We start from the raw sequence: 18,215 nt of genomic DNA on the forward strand, positions 1-18,215 counted from the left end.
AAAATATATATTATATTATATATAATATTCTATATAAAACATATGTTATATTATTTATATAGAATACTATATATTATATATAATACTATATTCTATATACTATATATAGAATATATATAATTTATACTATATAATATTATATATGATGTATATATAAAATTTATATATATTATATATAAAATTATATATTATATATAATATATGTTATATAATATTATATATGTTATACATTTCATATATAATATTATATATCATATTATATATTTTATATACAATATGATATATAATATAATTTATATATTATATATTATATATGATTATTACATAAATTATACAAATATAAATGATATATTTATATGTAATTATCATATAAATTATTATATAATTAATAATTACATATAAATATATCATTTATATTTATATAATTAATATAATCATCATATATAAAGATATAATATATAAATTATATTATATATCATATTGTATATAAAATATATAATATGATATATAATATTATATATGAAATGTATTATATATAATATTATATATTATATATACAATATATAATATTATATATAATATTATATATAAATTTTATATATATAAAATATATATCATATATAATATAATATATAATATTATATATCATATATAATATAATATATAATATATATTATATATAATTGTATATATAATATAATTACTATTATTAATAATAATAATATTTAATAATTATATATTATATATTATAGATTATATATCATATTATATGTTATATATTATATTATATATTATATAAATATACATAATATATTATATATATTTATATTACATAAAATATATAATATATTATATATATTTATATTGTATAAAATATATCATATATTATATATTATATATATTATATAAAATATATCATATATTATATATTATATATATTATATAAAATATATCATATATTATATATTATATATATTATATAAAATATATCATATATTATATATTATATATATTATATAAAATATATAATATGTTATATATAATATTATGTTATATAAAATATATAATATATTATATATAATATTATATTATATATAATATATAATATATTATATATAATATTATATTATATAAAATATATAATATATTATATATAATATTATATTATATAAAATATATAAATATTAATTATATATAATTAATAATTATATATATTATATTATATTTAAAATGTTATATAAAAATCTTATATATAAAATATTATGTATTATATATTAAATAATATTATTTTTATATGTTATATATTATACATTATTAGATATTCTGTTATATTTTATATAGTTATATATATAACTATATACACATTTTATATATTATATATTATATATAATATTATATATTATATTATATAATATAATAATATTATAATATATAATATTATATAATATTATTATATTATAATAATATTAATAATATTATAATATTATTATAATATTATAATATTATAATAATATATAATATTATATATTATATAATATTATATATTATATAATATTATATATAAAATATTATATATATAAAAAATAAAGAAAATCTGGCATGTTGGGAACAAGATTTACAACTGACATTCTGCCTGAGGGAATCAGAATGTTCCTCAAGATGACGTGAAAATCTACTGTCGAATGATTAATTTGCTATTCAGATTATTGACAAAGAATGAGGAGAAACAAAGCAAGACAGAGAGAGAGGAAAAAAGAGTAGTGAAAACATCCCACACCACAGTGAAGACAGGCAAGCAAAAGGGAAAAGGGAAGAAAATGGTGGCTGGAGTATGGTGGAGGATTGAGGAGAAAAATTTCTGGCCATTTTGCATCCACCCAGAAGCAGGGAAATGGAAGGAAAGTTACCAGATGAAACCTGAGGCCTGAATCCCTTTAATATTCCTGCTCCTCATACTTCAGTGCAGGGGCATAAGCCAGCTAGGAGAAGTCAGGAAAGCTTCAAACTCAGATGCCTTTGCACATCACAGCAGGCACTATTGCTTCTGGGCAGCCAAGGGAGTCAAACTAGAGGCCTTTCTGGGAATTTTGCTTGGCACAGGCATTTGGTACCTCACGTGCTTCCAGAATTTGGAATTCAGCGACCTTTTATTGGCAATGTGGTCCTCCCTCCACTTGATGGTCCCCTGTACTTTCATAAGATGCCGGAGGGAGTCCTGAAGCGCCTCAGCCTGCAGCATGTCCAGCTCGCTCAGAGCCTCCATCTCAATAAGTATCACCTTGGCGTCGTTCTGGATGAGGGCACAGTGCAGGGCAACCTCCTGCTCGTAGGCAAACTCCTTGTTGTGAGTGATCTGAGGGGTCAGGATGAAAATGTGCCGCCTGCTCTTTCGTATGTTGGTTTCCACTGCAGTGACTACATCTAGTCATACAAGAAATAGATCAGATTTCTTATCAGTCTAATGCTTTAAACATAAACATCCTGAACATTTAAAAGTCTTATTGTTATAATCTGGTGTGAGATTCTCTGACATCAAGTCACTTACTCAGAGAAGTGGAAATATGTGTGGATAGAGAACCCGTTTTGTTCTTTGTGTTCCTTTCATTTGTGAGAATATCAGCCCCAATGTCCTCTTTTTATTTCCCAGGTAGCTTAGTCTTAACTAAAACAGAGTCCTTCCAAGTAAATGGGAATGTAAAGATATTTAGTCTATTGTTGCATTAGAGACTTAGAATTCTGGTTCATTCTTCTTAGAATACATATTATCTTCTTAGAATATTTGCTTATATGTTTTTCAATGGCTTAAAATTTTAACTCACATATTAAAAAGCACAAACTCAGGAAGCTTTGTGCCTCAAAATTGTCCAAAGTCTCTAGGAAAGTAAGTCCTGACTTTACTTCACCCCCATTAATCTCTGTTGTAGAAACTGATTTGATCCAAACTAGAAAAATCTCAAGGGACAATAGATCCCCTTTCCCATTTGGTGTTTATACAGCGTAGACGCCATGGTGATTCCAATTAGCTCTGGGTGGACTCAGAAAGAACATGAAATACCCAGTCCTCACTGCAACAGGAGAAAGCACAACCGTGAAGAAAACAATCCAAGATATTCTCACAGAGGGGTGTCTGAGGGATTGCAGATGCATGAGGCAGGCCAGCTGAGAAGAGGTGCTCCCAGAGGGAGAAGCACAGCTGCTCCAGAAGCCCCACGTGGAGAGGCAGGTACATGACCACCCTCTGACCTCCTGCCAGTGCCTCCCATTGGCCAAACCCAGCCTGGAGCAGAGGACAAGGGTGCAATGGATTCCATGATGATCAGCCACCCAGGGCCACTGGATGGAGTGGTGGTGCAGAGAGGATTTTGATGGGGCAAATGCAAGATAAGTTGCATGAGACTATAGACAGTACCTTAGTCAGTCATGAACTTTCCTAAGTGAAGAGTGAAGTTTGGTGTTGTTGGGTTTCATTTATTTTGGTTGAGGAAAGGTCAGAGGACATGCATTGACAGAGGGAAGTAGAAAACCATTCCAGATTAGTATGTTGTCACACATTGAAGGCAGCACAAGCTTGAGTGTGAGAGAGCTAGCATCTGGGTTTGGCTGAGGAGAAGTGTAACTAGAACTTAGGTGGATGGACTGAGAAAGAAGAGGTGAAGAGCTTGTGGCCAGATGTGGCACATTGTTGAGCTCACAAACAACTGGAGTCCCTGCAAGTTCTTCAGTACATTTGTAATATGAAAAGAGTGTTTGAGAGCATTACTCATTACTTCTACCTGCATGGGTGGCCAGTGGGAAAATGGGGGAAGAAGAGAGCCTCGAGAGAAGAAATGCATTCGATTCTCCTAAATTGTATCTTTCACAAGTCTCTTGAGCCGTTATTGAGGCTATTAGCATTCCCAGATATTCCAGGGTAAACCAAAGTCACCTGTTGTTCATACCTTTACATCTATAGGCATGTGAATTCCTCTTCTTAGTAAAATGAGTTTAAAATGTAAAACTGAACATTTACTTTATTATGCTTAGGCCCTTGATAGCTGAGCCCCAGTTATATTCCAAACCCTTCCTGGTCTGTGAGAAATTAGAGAAGAGTTCACAAGGAGGGTCCATAGGTACTGGACATAAATGTATGAAGGGAAGGGAAAAATAACTACTGCAATCACAGGAGTTGTGATAAAACTGTCAAAAGTATATAAAATTGGGTAGGAATATTAAGGAACAGAAGCTATAGTTCTTTTTGTTCTGGTGAGAATATAAATTTGCAAATGTGTCACCAACATGAAGAAAGTCATGAAGACTCTCTGAGTACTTTTAAGGTATTTCAGCTAGTGCCTATGGCTACCAGAACAAAATTCGTCAATTTTTAAGTCCTCTTTCAAATCTTATGGACAGAATTAAGAAGTGGCAGAGTTATCCTGGTGGGGGACCAAGGGAATAAAGTAGGGATGATGGTTTGCTAAGTCCTTGAAGCAAAGGACTTCTAACTCTGAATTCACACCACCAACATTACTGTGAAGATCTCATCACTGGGACAATGATGGGAGAGGGACGATTGAAGGATAAGTGTCTGCTTCTGGATAAATATTTAAAGTTCTGGTCTTAAGGCCTGTGGTAGTAAATGCAATTCATTTTCCAATGCAGGGATAAGGCCACCTAGTTCACAGCCTTTAATAAGCATGAATTTCTGTCCCTAATGTATGTCAATAGCTTTACCTTCTCCAGGTAGCATATCTCTCCCATAAATGCATAAGGTATAGCCAAATTTATTTTCAAGAACGTCAGGCAGAATCTGGTGAACAAAGTGCTCTACACGACTGGCCCCATCTGTACTGGATTTGTAGTTCCGTGGGTAGATAACATAAGCATCAGAGCTTTCCATCTGAAAATGAAAACAAGAAGTACAACTTCTTACTTGATTCTAAAAATTCTCACTGGCCTCTTCAAAGACATTCCTCTCCAAGTTTTATGGCTGTTGGTGAATGTATGTCATCCTCCAAAATATTCTAGACTCAAGAGATGTTGACGGCAAACCACTGCCACAAAACACTATCAGGAAATAACAGTCTTCATCCCAAAGTGTTTCTCCTTTTTACTGTCACAGACTAAATAACAAAAAAGTGGACAAGAACCTGTCCATCTCATCAATTTTGATTAATAATCTATGAATAAGGGGGCCTTCTGTGCTGAATAGACTTTGGTTTCATCTTTGGTTTCCCCATACTCCCCTGGGGAAGTGAAAAAATTTAAAGCTGATAGTAGCAAGGGCATAGAATTTTTTAAGGGATCTGAATTTTCCACAGATCAAACAATGAGCTCCTACTTCAGTCAACTGTTTGAAAAATGCAACATGTATCTGCCTCCAAATGAAAGCATGAAGTTTGCATCTAGCAGGCAGAACTGACTCCTTTCATGCACATGCTTGTGTGCCTGGGTTAGACTTTACGGATCAGGGTTTCAGGTAGAACACACATGCTTTCCGATAGACCTTTCTAACCTGCTCACATCTGGAAAACAGGAACAATTTTGCTACTGTGTTTAACTTCATAATGTCTTACCAATACATTATGAAATTTACACCTTTCTGGGCTTGGGGCAGATTCTGTTATTGGGAACTCAGTAGGAATAGCAATCCTATCGGGGAAGAAAAGTGAGCTGTTGAGATGGATCTCAGGACCATGAGGATTTACATAGCAGGATGGAAAATGGCCTCTAAGAAAATCCAAAAACACAACTCACTGATAACAGATTAGCAAGCAAAATGGAATCTGGGCTTAGCAGCCTAGCTACTGAAAGATTAATAGACAAGTAACCAACAGTTATTATGGGACTTTTTCTTTGGGAGAAAAACTTGGTATTTGCCACTTACCATTCCTAGTCTTGTAAGGTTTAGCTATGTCTCTCCAGAGCAGAGTGGCCTCAATCCAGAACATTTTTAGGATGATAACCAGGACATTGATTAGCATTAAAAATACACTACATACTGCAATTATGCAGTAGGTGCTATGATGATCAACTATTCAAAAGAAAGAAAAAGATTATTATTACTACTGAAACAAGATATAATAAACTGATACATGGATGCTGGCTTCCCTTGGGAGTACAAGAATTTCACATAAGATATACCCACTGGGAATTTTCATGGCTGCTTTAAGTACCAGGACAGTCACATTTATTGAGCCTCTACAACACATCAGGCTAAGCATTATAGGGAATTCTCAAAGGCAAAAGAGGCAGAGAGACACTTGTCAACTTAACTAAGATGGGAGGCAAAAGCATGATTTTTGCTGGCAGAGGAGTTTAGAAGGAGAGCTTGCTCCATGCAGGACTGGGAAAGGGAGCCTTCCTGGAGGAGGAGGAGGCCTCTGAAAGATGAGTAGGATTCAGGGAGATGCAAAAAAGGAAATGCCCACCTGGGCAGAGAGAATACCATAAGCCTAAGTGCAGAGAGGAAGTGTGTTTACTGAGGAAGTGGAATAATCCAGTTTGGGGAATTGGTGGAAGATATGATTAGAAAGTTTGGTCAGGGCCAGGTTCTGTCCAGACTTGAAACCCCAACTAAGGCAGATTGCCTTCTTCTGAAGGTCACAGGAGCACTGGAGACTTGAGTGGTTTTCCCAAGAGATTAATCTGATGGTAGCAGAAAGTTTGTTTCTGTGGAAAGAAACTATGGGCACTCAGAGAAGAATGGAGTGTGGTACTTGGGTTGCAAGATGCAGAGGGTTGTAACTCATGCAATAATGAGAAAGGAACGGACAAGGTGCTGTCAGGGCATTAAGGAGAAGGCATCAACAGGTCTGAGAGACTCGTTGCCTCTAAGGGCTTGGCAGTGTGGGAGGTAGGAGAAGAAGCAAGAGTCACCTAAGTGGCTAAAGCATCTTTGATAAAGAATTCAAAAGTCAAATTACTAAGTTCTAGGTCCTACTCATAGCCCATACTTCTCTCATGGTGAACATTACTCAACCAACCCAGAAATTTTTCCTAGTACTCCTTGCTTCACAAAATGCAGATGCAACATGCATATGCACTGATGAATGTGAGAAGAATCTCAAATGAGATTTGCTGATACGGTTCTTTTCCGTCTTAAGTCTCCATGCATGGGCTCCCAGTTTTAAGGTAGAAAAATCACTGGCCCATATTCACGAATTCCTCCACAACCTCTAATAGTTTATCAGTTCTCTCAGTGACCAGCAGTATGGAATCAAGAATTATCAAGGTGATGTGACACAAAATTGGGGGGAAAAAGTGAAAATTGACAAAGAGCTTACTGTCATCAGGTTAAATAATGAAAACTCCGTAAGTAAATCGTTTCAACAGGATTCCTTTCCAGGTCACTCTCTCTCTAAAAACCTCAGCTGGATGCACAGAGGAATGTGTACTTCCTGTGGGGGTTACTGGGAAGTAACCATGCCATTGGCTGGACGCTTCCAAGTAGAGGAAAGAAGTTGATCCAAGACATCAGAGGAAGTCTTCGTAAGTGTGAATTATTTTATAAAAGTATAAGTAATCCAGGTATGTGATGACAAAACATTACTTTCTGTATACACATATAGCTAGGAAAATGCTGGCTGTGTTTGAATCCTTGCTCCATAACTGTAGTATTTCGCAAGTTATTCAACTTTCTTTGTCTTTTACTTTGAAGTATTGAGAAAATAAATGAGAAAGTTAAATGTAAAATAAGTAGATAAGTCCTTGTACATAGGAAATAATGAATAAATGTGTATTATTATTATTATGAGCATCAAATATGTATTTAGTAATAGTTAATAAAATGGAGACATAGGCCTTTCAAGTTTTTGTTCTCTTAAATTCAAGAAATGCTATAATTTCAGAAATAAAAAAGAATTCATCATGACAACTCAATAGCAGTAGTAATAATTTGTGTTTAATTTATACAGTTGCTGAAACAGAGTGTAACCATGTTGATTTAAAGAAAAACAGGTGAAATACAAATAAGCTAGAAGGAGCAAAATCATTAAACACCTGTAACACGAAGATAATTCAAACACATAGGTAACCAGGGACACTGATCAATGATAACGTAGCAAAGCAGGAGGACACAAGGGCAGTGTGGGTGGGCAGGCTGGATGGATGGCTGCAGGGTCTACTGGGCCCACCACCACCCCAAGCATGGCCCTCACATAGCACCTTGATGGGGTCCACAGCCTTCCTGGGGTGCCACACTTATCACTGGCAGACACCAGAGACCCACAGAACACTACGGCACTTATAGCCATCTACATGAGTTATGATTCTGTTTATTTTATGAAAAACTTACAAATCAGGGGTTAAAGTCAAAATTAAAACCAGAAAAACCCCACATACCACTTCAGGCAGAGACCTGCCACGATTACACCATATTGGGGACCCGCTGTCCCCACACCCCTATCCTTTCTCCTCCTGTTGTGCCTCTCTGTGTGTATCTGGATGAATCCTAACCATACCACACACATGGGTGGGAACTCAGGGTTTAACACTTTCTTTGGCTATTTGACAAGCACATTAAACAATTTCTACATGGTTGTACAGCCCCTGAGGAGTGATGAGTGTAAAAATATATTTCTCTCTTTCCTTCCTTTTATACGGGATACAATGCTTCATATAGCAAACAGGATGTCTTTGCCTGGATATGTGAAGAACAAGTGAGGAAACTGGCAAGTGCTCAGGAGTGAAATGCTTGGAAAGCTGTTTTCCAAGACAACATTGCATTCAGAGACACACCAAGGGAGTGGGGAGAAGGATCAGTCCACCTCTGTGGGAGGAGCACTTCATCTCTGATGTTTCACATTGTCTGGGCATAGTGATGATAAAAAGCACAATGACTTGTAGACAGCTTTATCACTGTTTTGAAAACTCTGTAGACAACATATCCCCTTCTTGCCTGCACCCAGGAAGGATCACTCTCTCCACCCTGCTTTGGCTATTTGTGATGCCAATTATTATTTATTTATAATTTTTTTATATATTTATATATAAATTATTTATATATAAAAAAGAATGTTACATTTTTAAAAGATTATATAGCGTCTGAAATTAACCCAATAAAGATTCATCAGTTTCACGTTGTCCTTTTATTGTGTCAAATTATAATGATATCGTTAAAATCCTGCTAGATTCAGAAAAAACTGTAGGGAAGCAATAAACAATTTGACTTTCCAAATGATGAGGAAAGTTATTGAATTTACCAAACATAAATATAAAAATAGTATTTTGTTGTATAATTAAGACTTATAGCTAGAGAAGTAGAAATGTACACAAAAAAACATTTGGTATCAATAATTTGGTTGTGCATTCATTTATTCAGTCAACAAATATTTAGCTGAGCACTGGCTAGCTGTCAGGTATTGCACTAAGGACCCGAAGATGGATGAGATGATGTCCCTGCCCTCATGGAGCTTGCAGTCGTGTTGACCAGACTGTCAAACAGATTTAGGTAAGGCAATGTGACCAGTGCTATGATACAAACAGGATGCTACAAGAGTACTTGGAAAGTGTGTATACTGCAAACTGAGGGCCAAGAAAGGCTCCCTGGAATAGGTGTTACCTGAATTACATGGTGAATAACAGATGCAATAAAGAAATGGGCTGAGCTACCAGACTTCCCAGGTGTTCCATGTACCTTAAACACTTTATAAAGTTTAACAATGATAATGTGTGTGATATGGTTTGGGTCTGTGTTCCTGCCCAAATCTCATGCTGAATGGTAATCCCCAGTATTCGAGGTGGAGCCTGGTGGGAGGTGATTGGATCATGGGGGTGAGTTCATCATGAATGGTTTAGCACCATCCCCTTGATGCTGTCCTTGCAATAGTGAGTGACTTCTCATGAGATCTGGCTGTTTAAGTGTGGCACCTCTCTCTCGCTCCTGCTTTTACTGTTTGAAGTGCCTGCCTTTGCTTTGCCTTCTGCCATGAGTAAAGCTCCTGAGGTGTCCCCAGAAGCAGATGCCGCCATGCTTCCCATACAGCCTGCAGAACCGTGAGCCAATTAAACCTCTTTTCATATAAATCACCCAGTCTCAGGTATTTCTTTATATCAATGCAAGAATGGCCTAACAAATGTCTTATTATAAAGTAGCACCTAGGATTTTCTCACTGAAATGGCAGTAGTTTGATACTTCCCCTTTTTGTTCACTTTACCACCCTCGCTAACAAAATGAGTGTTCATTATGACCAGAAAAAGGTATAGAAGGGACCATGCTTACAACATGTAATACAAGTTATAAAAGAGCACAAAAGAACACGTTCAGTTTACGGTTGTTGGTGCATTTTCTTTCACATACAGTGAGACAGAGGGAGTTCATAAAGTTAGAAAACAAGGATGACCAAAGAAGCAGCTGAGTGTTCTAGACAAACCAACGATAGGGAGTGGGGGAGGACGAGCAATTTAAGCCGCAGAGAAGCTCCCAGCAAACAGGAACAGTCTACAAAGACCAGATAGCAAACAACATCCGGAAGAAGAGAAGCACATTTTACGGCACAGGCCATTCCCATTGTCTTGATGGATCTCTTGGAACCACACTCCATTCTGCTTACACTTGCTAGAGAAAGCTCAGGTGACCAAAGTCTCAGAAACACTCCTTACTTGGATTTTTCCTACTTAGCCTTACGGTGTGCCTTCTCAAGCCATGCAAATTCAGGGCCAGACAGTCGTACTGCAGCAATAAATCCTCTTCCTTCACGTCAGCTATTCTTAAAACCATGTCTAGACAAGCCAGCCCATTGCTGAAACTAAGAAAACAACCTGTTACTTTTAATGCCTACTTTGCAGGTGCAAACCATGTGCAAGGGGAAGAGGATGGTTCTCTTCAATATAAAAATACCTTTGATTTTGCCCTTCCTCTTGTTGAATTCTTGGTTCACCAAAGTCTGTAATTTTTGTTCCATTAAGCTGCCACAGGACGGCAGCCCAGGACTGAGTGCCTTTTCCAAAACAAGCAGAGCAAGTTAGGTTTGCGTTTTTTCCTAGAGGGGAGTAAGGACATTCACCAATAAAATTAACTTCTGCGACTGGCATTTTATCCCATTTAATGTAAAAAATACCTTACTGAACACTTAGTATGCACCCCACCAGGACCTCCCTCCCTCATCTCTAGCACCTTCCTCTTTCTATGTCCTCTCTTGCCTCCTCCCTGCTTCCATTACCTTCATTCACCCAGCTGGGTTTGAAGCTCAGCTCCCACTATGTTCTCATCTGCATGGGAAACTAACAAGGTCAATGATTCTGCCTTCACCAACCCCACATTATAAAGGATTTCTAGTAAAAGGATTGCCCTCTACTAGAAATTAGAGTTTCTTTCCAACTGCCCTCTTCCACATCTTTCTACAGAACTCTCTTTATCTCTCCATAAGCTACTTTGAAGATAAACATGTTTTACCGGATCTGGCTACCATTGCCCAGAATGAACACCCTGCAGGTCTCCATCCCAAGCTCTGGGATAGAGATGAAGATGAAATTAGATGCATACATGAAAGCATCATGAATTACAAAGTACAATAAACAAATGTAAACACTGCAATTGCTGTGTCCCTGTTCCCAATATTAGCAAATGCTTGGGGCAGGTGCTTCCAGGGATGTCACCTCACTTACTCCTCAAGGTTCCTTATGCTAATTGCCTGACCCCTGCTAAGGGAATTCAGAACAGGGGTCATAGGGAAGGATTTTTCCAGGCAATATTTACAGCATTCTGATAAATTTTCTTACCAATTTCCACTTCCTTTATTTCATTGTGTGCAGGGGCTCCGATTACTGGAAACAGAGAAAAGCCTTGCTCATCTTAAAGACAAAAAGAAATATAAATATTAGGAGAGCATTGAATGCTAGTCAATATAAAGCTTGTATTTTCATGTTTCTATTCTATTTCATAGCAATGTTTTTCAAGTTCTTCTGACAATAACCCATAATGACAAACACACACACACACACACACACACACACACACACACACACACACATATGAAACAGAAAGGCACTTAAATTAAACTTTCTTTTATTACCTATGATGCTCTTTAATATCTTTATTCTCTGATATCACTTAAACAAATGCAGGTCCAACCCATAAAACTAATTACATGACCTAGTAGTTGTTAGAAAACTACTCTTCTACAGAATAAGAATAAGACTACAGAGAAGATTTCAAAAGACCCATGAAAATAATAAATGGATGAGTCCACAGATTTACTCGCAGTTCTCCACTAGGGTGGCCCATCCTCAGTGAAATCTTCCCCGTACAGAATTCTGACTCCTGTGACCACTAAGGCTGAAAGACGGGCAGTGCTTGTGGAGCACTGCTGCAATCCTCCATCCCTTCATGCTCATTTATTTAATGACAGTGTGATTAAGGACCACTGTAAAGGTTGATATTAAACAGGAAGAGGCACTGATAGGAATGTGGTCTGGTGATGCTTATTTTACAGCGGTGGAGTATTGAAAAACTCCAAAAATTTGTCTCCAATATTGCTTTGCCCTGAAAAAACTGTCATACGTAAAGGGGCTATTACATCTACGTCTGTAGATCGACTTGTGCTAAGGAGACCCCAATCCTTTGTAGATTGATAAGCTATGATTGTGAAATCTTTCCCTTAAATAAGCTTTTATAAAATTTAAAATAACTTGGAAAACACATTTTTAGAATGAAGTGACCTACTCAAGGCCATTGATGATGTTGAAAGTATTGCAAACAAAGATTAAAAACCACTCGACAACATTTATGTACACCATAGTATACCATCACAAAGCCTCTCATTAAACTTTGAATCCAATGAGTATTACTAAAGATTAAGTTCCTTTTTAATTTGCAGAAACTCTGGCACCAAACTAGAAAAAAAAAAGCTGGTTTTGCTCTCCAAATAGTTGTATCGCCATTCAAAAAAAGTAAATTAAGTTAGCATTCAGATTGCTTTATCTTTGGAAAATTAAGTCACAAAAAAAGAATAAAGAACAGATGTGGCTTTGAATTAGTAATGTAATTTCCCCCTGAAATTTCTTAAATCTTGATAGTGTGTTCAGAAAACCTCTTTGCGTCATAGTTCAGAATGTATAAGATAAGATGGAGCAGGAGGAAGTAAAGGGAGGAGGGAGAAGTGCAAGTAACCCAACCAGAAGGGCACCGCTGTTCCCATTTCGACTTCTTTCACGTAGTATTCTATCTCATTCATGTCAGTAGCTTACCCTTGACCGTGAAGGACCTGGTCGCCATCACACTATAATTGGCTCCATTTTCATTGTGTATAAATTTACAGGTGTAATCACCTGCGTCCTCAGTCATCACATTATCAATGACCAAAAATGACTTGTGCGCCCTGTACCTTGATCCTTGAAGAGCCTGACAATTCTGAAATAAGAAATTCCATTTCCTTCTCAGTAATTCTTCACTTTTATTTATTTATCTGTTGACAGAATGTTTGTTGCCTAGGCTGGAGTGAGTGGTGCAATCTGGGCTCGCTGTAACCTCTGCCTTCTAGGTTCAAGTGATTTCCATACCTCACCCTCCCAAGCTGCTGGGATTACAGGTGTGTGCCACCACACCCAGCTGGTTTTTACATTTTTAGTAGAGATGGGGTTTCCTCATGTTGGCCAGGCTGGTCTCGAACTCCTGGCCTCAAGTGATCTGCCTGCCTTGGCCTCCCAAAGTGCTGGGATTACAGGCATGAGCCACTGTGCCCGGCCACTTGTGTCTATTTTAATTGTGTAATTTTCATCTATTTCCTTCCAAATTTCTTCTTACCTTAAACCACTCAAGAGGTGCTGTCCAATTGTAGAGGTCAATGGTAGGACAATAAATTTTGGAATTTTTTTCTGATCCAGATACTGTTGAATACATCAAATAATCTGGAACATTGCAATCTGATTGTTTTTTATATATGGTGACATTCGCATATCCAGTCCTATTGAATGTGGGACTGTTAAAATAAGTCAGACAATTAAAAGAGTCACTTAGCATTGTGAAATAACTTAATCTAAATTCAGCCTTTACTTAATATTGCTTTTCTTCTTAAAAACCATCAATATACATAATGGTTATTTTCTTATTTAAAAATAAACATTAAAATCTAGAGTTTAAATACTTTTTTGTTACACTTGAGCTAAAAACATAGCCCCCATAGTAGCCCTAACAATGACTTCTTCACCATTTATTCATACACTACATCTGCTGTAATGCTGTAATCCCAGTGTAATAAATTACTATTTATTCAGAGTTTACTCTGTACCAGTGATGATGATGAGCACTTTTCACACATTACCTTAGTTTATTTTCACAATAATGCTTTGAGATGAAATATATTATTACATTATATGCATTTTACAGAGAAGGAAACTGAAGGGCAGAGAAGTAACTTGCTGGCATCGCACAGTTAACTAGTGGCAGAGCATGAATTTGACACTTGTCTAGTCTCAGACCTAGGCCCTTAACTAATACATCCTGCTTTTTGATTTAATTCATTTGACATTTTGTGTGTGCCAAATACAGCCACAAAATCAAAACATTTAACAATTTGTGAACAAAAGTAATTAATTTTTAGGCACACAATCTCATCAGCCTTCTCTGGCTTAACTTGAAGGTTAAAAGCCCCTTTTCACCTACTAGAGGCCCCCTGAGATGGAAAACATCCAGATTACTATTTTCTGTGCTAGTTTGTTCTTAATTCCAGCCAAAAGTAAGCAATTGCTCTCAGTTATCTTGGTCACTAGGAAAGCTAGGTTTTTCTCTAAGTCAGCTACAAATCAATCCCTGCAACTGTAAATCCAAATAGCTCAGAATGAGCTAGACCTCAACCTGATAGTATTCCTAGAAGTTTATCCAAATCACTTTTATTCAAAGCACTTTATAAATTTAACTGTTCCAGAAAGGACTAGGGAAGGAATGAAAGCAAGGGCAGCTCAGGCAATCAACCATTGAAGAAAGGGGAGCAGGGTGAAAGAAGATGGGAGCTTTCCGCATAATACCTTCTGACAATACAGGTATAAATACCAGAATCAGCAACTTCAGCTGGTAGAAACTTCAGAAGTTGGCCTGAGACAAACACACGATTTCTTTCCTGAGTGGGAATACTTTTGTTTGTTTGTGAGTAATACCAATCCACGGTGTAACTAGGTTTTCCTTGTCTAGGACATCTTACAATTAAAGCCTCATTTTCCAGGCCCCATGATTGTTTACCTGCAAATAAAAGATATAAAGACAACCCTGAAATGATCAAATGAAAAGATCATAATTCTTATACTCTCAATATTTTCTTCTAGGATTAAATTTAGAAGCCGGTCATATACTGTGATACCTTGGGAAAGAATAAGTAACTGATTAAGATCTCTTACGAAATGTTAATGAATTAATTTGGAGCTAAATCCCCCACAGTTATCCAATGGAAAAGCAGACTTATCTATCTAAACAAACTGTGTGTCAGTCAATAAACATCCACAACACTTCCCATGTGCAGGCACCACATTAAATTCTGCTGCATTTGAATATGTAAAGCCAAACTGATGATATATCCATTACAAAGAATTTCTTCTGATAGATTCGTAATGAAAAATGATTGTACAAAAGCAATATATTTTTCAGTTTACAATTCAACTGGAACAACTGGAAGCAAACTGCTTAAAACAAGGTAAATGTTCTTGAAATTATTTAATTTATAAAAATTTAAATTATACTTAGAAGGCAATACTTACTAAACTTTGCTGCTGTGGAATACATGAGAATTGTGAGAATTGCTAAGATCCAAAACCCCATTCTGTTTATCAATCAAGAGCAAGTATTGGTAACTGGTTGTTGAGATTACTCCAGATGAGTCACTGGCATACGACAGCGAAGGTCACCACACATGAGGCAGTTGGTGATACTCTTCAAGACTGAGTTGGGAAGAGTAGCCTATATCTCAACTGAAAAATAAATTAGACAAAACCATAAACAGAATTTTTATCAGCCATGATTTTTACTTTCTCAGCACCACCCAGGAGAATGAATCAGTCAACACATATTTATTAAGTGCAAAGAGATGTAACAGCAGGTTTCAGATATGCAAGCATTGCACTTATTCCTATGGAAGTTTTGGGTCATATAGCTCTCACAATGATCATGCTATTTCACAATTATCATGCTACTTCGCAGTTATATTTCACCAGTCTCATGAGAATGTCCTGAAAGAAACTAAATTAAGAAGGAAAGAATATGAGTTTCTATTTTTGAAAAAAAAAAACATAAAATTCAGTAGACTTTAGAAAATAAAATGTATCATGTGAAACCACAGACATCCACACAGGCTGGTGGCAGCATGCTCACAAAAATAACTCACAAACAGACACATGTGCAAGTAGTCATCACAAAGCAACTAAGGAGTAGCAAAATCAGAACTAGACTAAAGCATTAGCCAAGTAATTGTCCTATTCTCAACCCCAAACCCTCAAACTTTTGTTCCTGACTCAGCTTGTTCCCAGGAGTCACCAAAGGCTTTCTAAGAGTAGTTGAAGGTCTATGAATAATAATAAATACATTAATTTTTTCTTTCAGAAAAATAATCATTTACTTTCTTACTTCTTTTCTTAAAATATAAGGGGAAGAATAGAACCAACATAGAAATTTACTAACATAAGGATAAACACAATCATGAATTATGAAGACTTTTCTTATTACAAATTTTAGATAAGTAATTGATGCTTACCCAAACTGAAAGACAGAGGGGATGAACTTGGAGTCAGTGATGGAGCTAAGAATAGTTTCCAGTCTTTGTAGGTCCCTCCTCATAGACTACTCACTCTCTTCTATTTTAAAGGGGAGACACTCCTCCCATCCTGAAATTTGATTTGTGGCCAAATCTATGACTTGTTCAAAAATGCTGGTGCATCATGTACTAAGAATTCTTGATGTTGACAAATAAATATTTAAACATAAAAACAACATTGAGTAATCCCTTGAGAGGAAATAATTGAATCATTTCCTCCTATTTTAGAATCAACTTCTCAGGCTGATTAATAACTAATGCTTATTGCCTGTGCCCCGATATTAGGACACTTTCAGTTCTAAATGGTCTTGACATCAGGGACCTGGAGGCTTCCTTTCCAGATATTCCTTGACTCCTCATTTGGCAGACACCATTTAGGAAAGCTCCGCCAGCCTTGGCAGCATTGGTGCCAGGAGTTTCAAAAGCAAAGGTGGGGGAGAGGAAATGCGAAGTAAGCAGCACTTTCTGGAACTTAGAAATTCTCTGTCTAGGGTCCAGAATGTGACTCCACCCCATCCCAAAACAGATTTCAGCTCCTTGGATTTAAGTCCCAGTAGGCCTCTCTGCCTGGATGAAGAAAAAAAAAAAAAGGAGCTTTTCTAGAGTGCATAGAGTGCAGAGAAAGAGAAGGAGGCTGTGACTAAGAAGCTTCCCTCAAGGGGAGTGACAAAGGAAACCATAACCCTGAACTCTAGGGCTCCAGGTAAAACAAACTTGAAAAGCAAAATTTGATTTTAGCTATGCATAGTTGCGATGACCCTATCATGAGTAAACTCAACCTACGTTTATAAGTCATCACATCTCAGAAGGATTCAGGAACTAATTCCAGACCAATATAATAATATAATGATAATAGCTAACTTTTCTTTAGAATGTCCTCTATGCCAGACACAGTCTAAGTGATTTACATGTATTAATTCCTTCATTCTCACACTCACCCAAAGTGGCAGGCGCTATTATTATGATGCCCATTTTACAGACAAGGACACTGAGGCACAGAGCGATTAAGCAACTTGCCCATGTCACTTCACATTAAGGGGTGAAGTCAGAATTTGAACTCAAGAAGGCTGGCTCTGAAGACTAGACTAATCACAGAATCCAACTGCCACTGCTTGTGGAAGGTTCAGAAAGGAGGAGCTGCAAAAGGGAGAGTTATCAGTACGTTTTTTGAGCCAGCGTCTTTGCTCCCCATGGGGGCTGGGACTACTCTTGAATCTCTTATCTGTCAGGGGTTTAGTCAGCCTTTTGGCCTGTGGAGTGGCTCTGAGAGGAAGAGATACACAGTCCTTTGACCGCGGGGAGATTGACCACGAGATGTTCGCCGTAAATTAGAGGAATTAGGTCTGCACATTACTATTCTTGACCTACTTGTGGAAGTCCGTTTTATCAGGATATTATTGCAGTTTGGGTGTGAGATCACAGCCAGGAGCCAGCGAGTCTGCAACGCTGCCTGCGATTCCCCAAGTGCTGAATAGGTTTGTTCAATAAAATAACACAAACTCG

General features: G+C 36.7%; 1 protein-coding gene across 1 annotated transcript; it reads right to left on the minus strand.

Moving 5' to 3' along the window:
• Positions 1-1,965: 1,965 nt before the first annotated feature.
• On the minus strand, positions 1,966-16,753 carry LOC107972874 (interleukin-1 receptor-like 1). The gene is made up of 11 exons (XM_024354584.3): positions 16,653-16,753; positions 15,664-15,873; positions 14,941-15,151; positions 13,721-13,895; positions 13,165-13,327; positions 11,698-11,769; positions 10,817-10,958; positions 10,579-10,724; positions 5,857-6,010; positions 4,711-4,868; positions 1,966-2,421 (listed from the first exon to the last, which is right to left on the minus strand). Exons 2-11 carry the CDS (start codon positions 15,722-15,724, stop codon positions 2,036-2,038), a joined length of 1,668 nt encoding a protein of 555 aa, XP_024210352.2. The 5' UTR covers positions 15,725-15,873; positions 16,653-16,753; the 3' UTR covers positions 1,966-2,035.
• Positions 16,754-18,215: the final 1,462 nt, after the last annotated feature.

This window comes from Pan troglodytes, chromosome 12 (assembly GCF_028858775.2).
Source record: "Pan troglodytes isolate AG18354 chromosome 12, NHGRI_mPanTro3-v2.0_pri, whole genome shotgun sequence".
Taxonomy (NCBI): Eukaryota; Metazoa; Chordata; class Mammalia; order Primates; family Hominidae; genus Pan; species Pan troglodytes.

What these genes read in the sequence shown, in the direction of transcription:
- LOC107972874 (XM_024354584.3), bottom strand. Translation starts at nt 15,724, where the DNA reads ATGGGGTTTTGGATCTTAGCAATTCTCACAATTCTCATGTATTCCACA. An exon ending in CACCTCTTGAGTGGTTTAAG is followed by an intron (nt 13,328 to 13,720) that starts GTAAGAAGAAAT and finishes TTCTTATTTCAG; the next exon opens with AATTGTCAGGCTCTTCAAGG. An exon ending in CAGGTCCTTCACGGTCAAGG is followed by an intron (nt 11,770 to 13,164) that starts GTAAGCTACTGA and finishes TTTGTCTTTAAG; the next exon opens with ATGAGCAAGGCTTTTCTCTG.